Source organism: Berghia stephanieae, chromosome 1 (genome assembly GCF_034508935.2).
Source record: "Berghia stephanieae isolate SIO BIC M18660-M18661 chromosome 1, UCSD_Bste_1.3, whole genome shotgun sequence".
In the NCBI taxonomy this organism is placed as follows: domain Eukaryota; kingdom Metazoa; phylum Mollusca; class Gastropoda; order Nudibranchia; family Aeolidiidae; genus Berghia; species Berghia stephanieae.
Window position 1 is genome coordinate 85,819,713 of NC_088360.1, and position 10,000 is coordinate 85,829,712.

A 10,000-nucleotide genomic window follows, 5' to 3' on the forward strand; every position below is an offset into this window, starting at 1 on the left:
CAGGTATGATCTGGCACTTTTCCACACGCGCGTATAATTTACAGGTCTGATCGTCGAACGCAATTGTGGGCTTGGTTTTTATCTATTATTATTTTTATTTTTTAATGGACAATATTTTGCGTTGGTTCGAGAGTATTTTCATAATAATAGCGAATCCCTTGCGTTATCAGGCCTGCAAATAAGTACACGGCGGTACAAGAATTCACTATAAGAATTACAATATCAAAACACCTACCGTCCTTTTCCCCATTTTCTTTTTGTGCTTCTTAGATTCAATTTGAACACCCGTGTAGTTATGAGAACCTTGTTCAACCACCATCGGTTCCTGGCCCTGGTCATTGTCAGCTTGGTTAAACTGGTATGAATTAGGAGACCTGAAATAATCGTCCTCTGTACGCCTCCCCCGCCTTTCACTTTCACCCAAGCAGATGTTATCGTCACCGTCACCGGCAGAGCCATTTTCAAGTCGACTGTATCCTCCATCAAAATCATCATCATCCGTCTTCAAGCAGGACATGTATTTCCGACGAGGCATTATTCTGTGAGATGCTTTGTCCTCAATTCACGATGATTAAGTTTTGTTCAGAATTATCTAACAGAGGAATTGGCATAGAAATGGACGATATCAGCATTACTTTCTTCTCGTTTTCTGGTTATTTTACACAAATTCCGCCAGAAATTTTTGTTGATCTTTGATCTGATAGAAGGAAAAATATTGTAAATGTTATTACTTAAATAACAACACATGCATAATCCATCACATGATCTTTGTCTAGATAACCTTGCAATGCTTTCATGTTTCAACAATGTTGAAGGTGTTGGTATTGTACCCAAACAGATTAACTGCCCGAACGACAATATCCGGTAAATTATTTTAAAATCATGTCAAGAAGAGAAGACGCATTATTACTGATCCTTGTGGGAATCTTGACGTTATATTTCCCATAATCAGCTTTCATTGTGTGGATAGTGTCAAGAATTAGATGGTCATATTTGAATTTAAAATGAACGAAGAAATACAGAAATTCTATATTACGACCAGAAAAAGAACCAAAAAAAATAAATAAAAAAATAAATAAATAAATAAATAACCATACAATGAGATGGCAAAACGTCTGAAAACAACGAGAAAGCTATGGTTTGCCTATGGTCCCCATGAAACTGGATCAATAACTCGCGTGAGAAGGAAATTTACGCAACAATTCGGAAAAAAGCCCCAGCTAGGAACACAATTCTAGCCTGGTATAACAACTTTAATACAACAGGTTCAGTCACCGGAGCAGTACCAAGAGGAAGAAAACCGCTCTCAGACGGCATAATTAATGAAGTGCGTGCGTTATTCGATGGAAAACCAAGGCAGTCATTGAGGCAGGCAACAAGCTTTATCACTGAGCTTGTAAGCGTGTCTTCAGTACACAAAATAGCCCGACAGAAAATGGGTATATTGCCGTATAAACCTCGTCTTGTAGCCCCTATATGCTTTGGAAGGACGTGAAATGCCAGCACGAGTTGATTTTATACAGCAAGTCCTTGAAAGACAACTCACTGAAAACATTGGCTTCTCATATGAAGCAACCTTTTACGTGTTCTGACCATGTTAGAATCATACGGAGTTCCTCAATTTGATGATCTTCAACCTAATATATTTTTCCATCAGGATGGAGCCCCCCAGCCCAAACACACACACACATACATACACACACACACACACACACACACACACACACACATTACTCACTGGAGTTTAAATGTGTGGGAATTTTTAAATGAGCAGAACAGTTCCAAATTCGATTGATCGGTCGAGGTGGTCCAATTCCCAATCCTCCAAGATCGCCTGATCTAACCCCACTTGACTTTTTTTTATGGGGATATATGACGAGCTGAGTGTTTAGAACCCCCGTGAGAGACATGCGTCACATGGAGACAAAAATAAGAGAAGCCGTTCGCTCTGTCACATCTGGAGATGGTGTCATTCAAAATGGTGGTGGTCACGTAGATCTTTAAATCGGACGATTGCGCAAACACAAGATCACAAGTAAGATATCATGAAAAAAAAAACTTTAATAAATTTAGATTAATGTGTTGAAAACTAAATTGATGTCGTTTCAGTTGTTATTGAGTTATTCAAACCTGAAACGTGTCAATGCTTTAAAACAAACACGCTGTAAATTACGATTTATTTCCACGTTACCCCATTCTACTCATGACACCATAACTCAGCTACCAAAGGGCGCACAGTGATAAAACTTATATCTGCCAAAACATAAATTCTGCACCTGTGGCAAAAAAAAAAAATTAATAGTAAATAAATAAATAAATAAAATAAACAAAAGCGCTTGACGAAATCCTACAAAGCTTTGGAGTTATTCAAACCTGAAATATGTCAATAATACAAATTAAAAAAAACACACTCACTGTAGATATCGCATTTGTATAGCATATCCAGTGGCGTGGGGCCATTGGATCGAATGGTGCCAGGCACCGCACCAATCTTTCAAAAATCATTAACAGCATAATTTAATTAAAAATAAAACTGAGAAATTTTAACTCCACTGCCTTTCGCCAACTCACCAACAACATACTGCCTTTTTAGTCTCCGCTCTATTCAAGATTCCGATTCACGCACTGCGCCGACTCGTGTGTTGGTGACATCACTGCGCGAATTAGTGACAAAATCAACACCGTGGTGCAAAGCAATCCAAGCTCCAGTTAATGCTCTATCCTTTAGTATCGCTACAGCTGATTGAGCTAGAAACTGGGTCGAATTATACTATCTTCAAATAGCGGAAAACCCCTCGACTTGTGCCAGGATCTGAGAGCTCCACCGTTGGACTGGGGGGATGCGCCAATGTTGCACCATTTACGTCATAATTAGGGTAACTTCGGCCATCCAAATTATTACATTAACTGTCAAAAACACTGATCATTGTCGAGTTTATTTGTAAGCAGCAAAGAAAAACAACATAAAACTTTAAAATATGACATCAAACCCCCCCCCCCCCCCCCCCCAACCACCTCTTTTTCACGATTATTGAATAAAGTAATTCTTTGCAACCAAGCAATATGGACGAATTTACCAACATTTTTCTTCCTTGTAGTGTCGAGTTGATGGTTGCGTGTGTATGAGTGTTTATTTGTGTGTGTGTGTGTGTGTGTGTGTGTGTATGTGTGTGTTTGTGCGTGTGTATTTGTGTCAGTCAGAGAAAGAAAGTGAAGATTGTCAACAGTTATACTTTGGTGTGTGTTTTGATTTCTTAAGTACTTAAGTGGAGTGATTTTTTCTTTGTGATATTTGAGATCTGAATCTACCTTTTATTTGTGGAATCATTAATCGTATTCCACTGATTTCCATTATTTGAGATATACTTTGAAGTTTGGTTTTGTTAAGCAATGAATTGCAATGAATCAAATTGACTCTTTACTTCACCGACCGTTTTGGAGATCGACACTAGATGACAAATTAGAAATAAAAAGACTAGTTCCTCACCAACCAACTGATTTTGAATTAACACAGGTGTGGAAACCTCGAAAACGCTCTTTTTCAATGACATGAATGGCTCACAGTTAGTTTAGAAAAAAAACGTTTCTTTTGTTTTTATTGTCTACTTTTTACAAATACAATAAACACTGACAAATCATGGACATCTATAGGCTATAGTGACCTTAACCACTTCCATCGTATTGAACGTTGTTTTAGCACCCTTAAAAGAGTGAAAAATTTCTTGCAAAATTCGATGAAACAGGAGCGGTTAAATTCGTTAATGATTCTGTCAATTCACAAAGCTGAAATAATGCCATTCAAGATTTCAATAAACAAATTATAAAAAGATTTGCAGAGATGAAATATCGCCGTGCAGATTTTCTTTACAAGTACTAAAAGTAAGTAATTTCTGTCATAGTTTTTTCTCTCTTTTGATTTACATTTATCACATATTGATTGCATTATCTACCAAATCCAATCCTTTAAATGGTGGACAAAGAATAATTACAAAGACCTTTTCACATGGGACTTGTATCTCAGTGTTGTGGCTTGTTGTTTTCATGAATTATTTGTTTTTTTGAGTTTTGTCCACTCGTAGAAACCATCGACCCTCCTCCTACCTTTCCCAAAAAGAGAGTTTTAACATGTGCTCTCTCCTCTTAATCGTGTTCACTGTTTTAGAAATTTTTTTCTTCTTCTAATCATGGCACCACCATATGCCGTCAATACGCCACGCCGCTGCATTTATCCATTATTACAATCAATAATGGCCTTTAAGATGCATGTTTATCTTTGTAGATAACATATGGGGCGCAAGCACAATAGTTATTTTTGGACAAAGACAACATTGTTTGTTAACAGAAGCTCGCCTCTGATGAGACAGGTAAATTGTTTTTAAAAGCTCTCCCCACAAAGGCTTACCACAAGGAGTACAGAAATAAAAGATTCAAACTTGAGACCTTCGTCCTAAAGTCAAGGGTAAAACTTTATAGCGCAATACAAACATTTCTTTAATCAACCAATGTATGAATGGGTTATCTTTTCTTTTTTAATCACAAACCTTAATACTCAATAGTATAACATTATGAATTGAACAAGATCACAGTTTGCTAAAATAAAACAATGGAACTGAAAATAATCCTTGACACTACGAATTCAACCTACCACAAACGATCCACCGAATTGTCAAGGTGATATTGATACAACTCACACAGAATAAAATATTATATGAAAACACATTTTCATTAGCATATGTATATGACGTCAGATATCATATGTTCAACAGGCTGAAATTTACATAATAAATACGCATCACATCCAAATTGAAATATGACACGTCGACCATAATTTTATCTTCTCAAATGTCTGTCGTGTTCCATCTAACCAAATGGTGTTGGTGACGTTTATTTGAGATACTCATATGCCCAAAAAGTTGTCTGAAGAGAAACATGTTGAATAATTCATCTTATCGGAAAAACACATCTGAAAAAAATCGTTCGATCAGTAAATTAAACATGGATATATGCAATACGACATGCACTTATTTGCAGGTCTGATAACTCAATTCATTATGGGTTCGTTGAAGTAATGGAAATCTTTTTATAAATGACGCAAAATATTGTCCATTTTAACAATGTTAAACTAGGCCCATAACGTCGATCGATCCAATCAAACATTGCTCAACCATAAGAGACGTCATACAGTGAAAATTACAAATTCTTCTTCTTTTTCTACTTCTTCTTCTTCTTCTTCTTCTTCTTCTTCTTCTTATTTATTTATTATTATTATTATTATTATTATTATTATTATTATTATTATTATTATTATTATTATTATTATTATTATTATTATTATTATTATTATTATCATTATTATTATTAATATTATTATCATCATCATCATCATCATCATCATCATCATCATCATCATCATCATACCGACCAGACTACCTCTCCAAGAGTCATAGTGGAACGGTCTATAGAATGGAACTTTCCTCTTATTGTCAACTTTCTGGATTACGAGAAGGCTTTCGACAGTATTAACAGAACAACATTGTGGAAAATTCAGGCACATTATGGACTCCCTAAGAAGTTAGTAAACCTTATTAAGGAAATGTATGAAGGATAAAGTTGCAGGGGTGTAGATGAAGATCAGCTTACTGACAGCTTTGAAATTAAGACTGATGTCAAGCAGGGATGCTTGCTCTCACCATTCCTGTTCATCCTTGCCATTGATTGGCTAATGAAGGAAACCTCTAAAGGGAGAAGAAATGGGATACAGTGGACCCCCTGGACACAGTTGGATGATCTAGATTTTGCAGATGACCTGGCTCTTCCCACACCCAGGACCAGATGCAAGCAAAAACCACAATTATAAACAGCCTCTCGGAATCAATTGGTCTAAGAATTCATCCTGCAAAGTCAAAGGTCTTAAGGATGGGTATGCGTCAAAGGGAGCAGGTCAAAGTAAAAGATCAGGAACTTGAAGATATAGACACTTTCTGCTATCTCGGGAGTATAATTGAGAAGGATAGGGGCACGGAAGCAGAGGTGAAAGCACGGAAAGGAAAGGCACAGGCAGCATTCACATCTTTGAACAGAGTTTGGAGAACTTAAGATATCTCCCTTCGACTAAAGCTAAGACTCTTCAACTCCAACGTGAAGTCTGTTCTACTGGATGGATGTGGCACTTGGAATGCATGAGGAGGATACATATTACCATAAACAGATGCATGCGTAAGTTACTCTGAATAAAATGGATGGATAGAATTAAGATCGAAGAAGTATGGAAAAGAACACAGCCGAAACCAGTGGGAGAGGAAATAGGAAGAAGACGATGGAGGTGGATTGGACACACCCTTAGAAAGAATGACTCCACTATAACAAAGAAAGCATTGGACTGAAACCCTCGGGGCAGAAGATCAAGGGGAAGGCGACGGGGAACATGGAGAAGAATTAAAGAAGCTGATATACAGAGAAGTGATAAGACATGGAACGACTTTAAAAAGTTAGCTCAGGATAGAGAAAGATGGAAACTGTTTGTCTGTGGCCTGTACCCTGATCCAGGGTGAAAAAGGAAATGATGATGATGATCATCATCATCATCGGGACGCCTCGGCTGCCTCTCTAATCGTGTGTGTCAATTCCTTCCACAGCTCACAGTCTTTTGCTGAGGATGCTAATGTTATAAGATCTTCCTTTGATTTTAATTCTTCGTTATTTTGGAGGTGTTTTAGGTTTCTATTCAGGACAATGTGAATTGACGTGGGTGGTCTACCTTTATATTTCTTGTGTCCAGATGGGGTGAAAAAAAGTATTCATGGCTTTATTCGCTGGTATATTTTCATCTCTTCTGAGTATATGCCCAAAAAGACGCCATCTTGCCTCCATGATTTAAATGAATAAGGGTCCTACTTTGCATTTTTCATACAGTTTTATTGCTTTTTTTTTGTGGGGTATCGCATATTCAGGACCCTTTTCCGATCAGTGCCCATGTTCCGCAGTTATATATAAGCACCGATATTACAAGTGTTGTGTATAATTTGATTTTAGTGTCTATTTTATAGTTTCCATCCATATAGATATGTATCTAATAATTTATTTAGTGCAACCTTCGATAAAATTTTTCTTCTTTCTACGTCTTCCTTACCTCCTATAAGTGATCTTACTTTTTTCGTGGCTCTCTATCCATCTTTCTTCCTTGACAGTAATGTTACATATGTTTGTTAGTATTAACGTACATATGTTGTTTTTTTTTTTTTTTTTTGTTTGTTTGTTTTTGTTTGTTTGTTTTGTTTTTTGTTTTTGTAAAGCCTTTTGGGAGTCTTTTACACTTGTCTGAGGCCAATAAAGTCAATGTCGTCTGCTTTGCAATTTCCACAGGGAGTTCGTTTTCAAACGTAATTGAGCCGAAGGTAAATATTTACATACATTTTTAAAGCGTTTTCTAGGTAAATGATAAATAAAACAGGGCTCAAACTGTCTCCTTGTGGTGTACCGATGTTGCCAAGGAAGGATTTATCCTCCGAGGCACCGATTATTTTGGTCATCATCCAGCTTTCACGTATAAGGAATTTGATTAATCTAATCTGAATTTATCCTCCGAGGATTACTATTATTATTATTATCATTAATATTAATATTATTTTTATCATCATCATCATCATCATCATCATCATCATCATCATCATCATCATTATATAATAATAATAATAATAATAATAATAATAATAATAATAATAATAATAATAATAATAATTATTATTATTATTATTATTATTATTTATTGTTATTATTGTTATTATCATGACATAATAATAATTTTAATAATATTACCATCAATCTCATCATCATCATCACCATCACCAGCAGCAGCATCATTACGATGAGAGAAAAGGCATTAATTGGTTTCTGAATATAAAACTGCGGGCAAAGAACCAATTTCAATTGTAAAGTATGTAGTCTATAATCTAAATTATAGGATAAACTTTCAAATGTTTCTCCTTCCGTCTAGATATTATTTCCAACATGCTACACATTATATTATGTCAAGAAAATAATCAATAGCAAAGAAATGTGTCACTGGCGTAAGAGATCTATTTGTTACTCTTCATTGATCATCTTTCTTTTTACCTTAATTCTAATGTTATCTTTATTTTTCTAAGCACTGATAATGTGATCTCTGATATGCCCCCCCCCCCCCAGGCGCCTAAAAATAACGACAATAAAACGATTTTTTTTCTAGATAAGCATACAATTATTCCCCTGTTACGTTCATTGACATAAAATAAGATATACATTGCTGTACTATCTCATTCTAACGTTCAATAGCATTGCAAAGTGTGTTAGTTACCAAGCCAATGAGTTCAAAAATCTATTTTTAACATCATGATGATGATGATGATGATGATGATGATGATGATGATGATGATGATGATGATGATGATGATGATGATGATGATAATAATAATAATAATAATAATAATAATAATAATAATAATAATAATAATAATAATAATGCTTATAAATTTGAATTCATTAATATACAACATGTTGCACACACGAGCACATACACACACATACACACACACACACACACACACACACACTAAGACGCGGTCGAGGGCGCTCAAATATAAATATGTGTACATTCAAAAAAACTGAGCGAGCGAGGGAGAGAGAGAGAGAGAGAGAGAGAGAGAGAGAGAGAGAGAGAGAGAGAGAGAGAGAGAGAGAGAGAGAGAGAGAGATAATCGTGTTGTCCTTCAAATCCATTAGGCCCATGAAGCCGGAGTTTATCTTGGTTTCTATAGCGTGAAACGGACAATAGCAATTGCTAGTCTATCGCAAATACTTTCCGCCAGATCTAACAGATCCAGCTACTCAATCACCAATGGGTGGACAGCGGGGTCAGAAAAAAATCTCGACTGGACCCGGAATCGATATCGGTCCCTTTGCGTGTGGAGCGAGTGATCTATCAGGACCCCCAGAGAATGATGTTTCATTGTGTAATGGAATCACGTCTGACCTCTAATCAGGAGGTCTGAGGTTCGATCCCCAATTGATGCAAGTTGAATTTATGGATTTTTTTCCTTGTTTTTTTTTTTTTAATTATTTTTAAAAATGTATTCGTTTTTTATTGCTTTATCTGTCACTGGCACCATTTCATACTCACTTTTTCAAATCTTTGTCATTGGTCTAGGAGCTCACGGAAACATGACCAAAAAAAAAATGAGTCTTCAGGTTTGTTTTTATATTTTTATTTAATTTGTTTGTCTGTTTTTTTTTTTTTTTTTTTTTTTGGGGGGGGGGGGGGGGGGGGGGGGTGGGGGTTGTCTTTTTTGTAACCGTTCCAGGGACGTTGATTCTCTTATTTCTAAAGGCAATATATTTCAAATTCTTGGGCCGGATCAAACAAAGCTTTTCTTCTGGGTTTTAAGTCTAGTTTTGTGGAAATTTTAGAGTTTTTGAATCGAAAGAGGAACGCAGACATCTTTGCTCTTCATATCTCAATGAGCTCCGTCGGATAAACTGTTATATTATCAGTGGCGGTTCTAGCCTATTTACAGTGGTGGGGCAAAGATGATCCGGTCATATATATATATATATATATATTATATATATATATATATATATATATATATTATATATATATATATATATATATATATATATTTTTTTTTTTTTTTTTTTTTTTTTTTTTTTTTAATTATAATTTTTTTTCACCTTTAAAAAAATATTTCAACCACAAATAATCACATTCACAATGAAATGACAATACCAGTAAATTTCAATTATTCCAAACGTAATCAAAAATTAATCACGAAAGAGAATACAACTAAAAAATAAAGCGACGAGACATAATGCGACAACACCTTGACAACAGAAGTCCATTTCATTCACTCGAAAAATTAAAGAGATGCTTTAATCCCTCAACGGCGAGATTAATATTTCTGTTACATTACTGGTTTTCAGTAGTATGTAGTAACCTTAAAGTTTTCATCGAGAAGCAACAACAGCG

At 35.5% G+C, this 10,000-nt stretch overlaps 1 protein-coding gene across 4 annotated transcripts in view; it reads right to left on the minus strand.

Moving 5' to 3' along the window:
* LOC144959948 (uncharacterized) overlaps window positions 1-10,000 on the minus strand; it is a 17,074-nt gene that overhangs the window by 1,564 nt on the left and 5,510 nt on the right. For 2 of the 4 annotated variants that reach the window (XM_078892830.1, XM_078892821.1), the window contains exon 2: window positions 236-697. In XM_078892830.1, coding sequence (XP_078748956.1) covers window positions 236-535 — 300 coding nt within the window. In that variant the 5' untranslated portion in view covers window positions 536-697. Of the gene's footprint in view, window positions 1-235; window positions 698-4,541; window positions 4,623-4,645; window positions 4,686-10,000 lie in introns of those variants that run through there. The other 2 variants (XM_078892838.1, XM_078892845.1) reach the window with 2 other exon arrangements.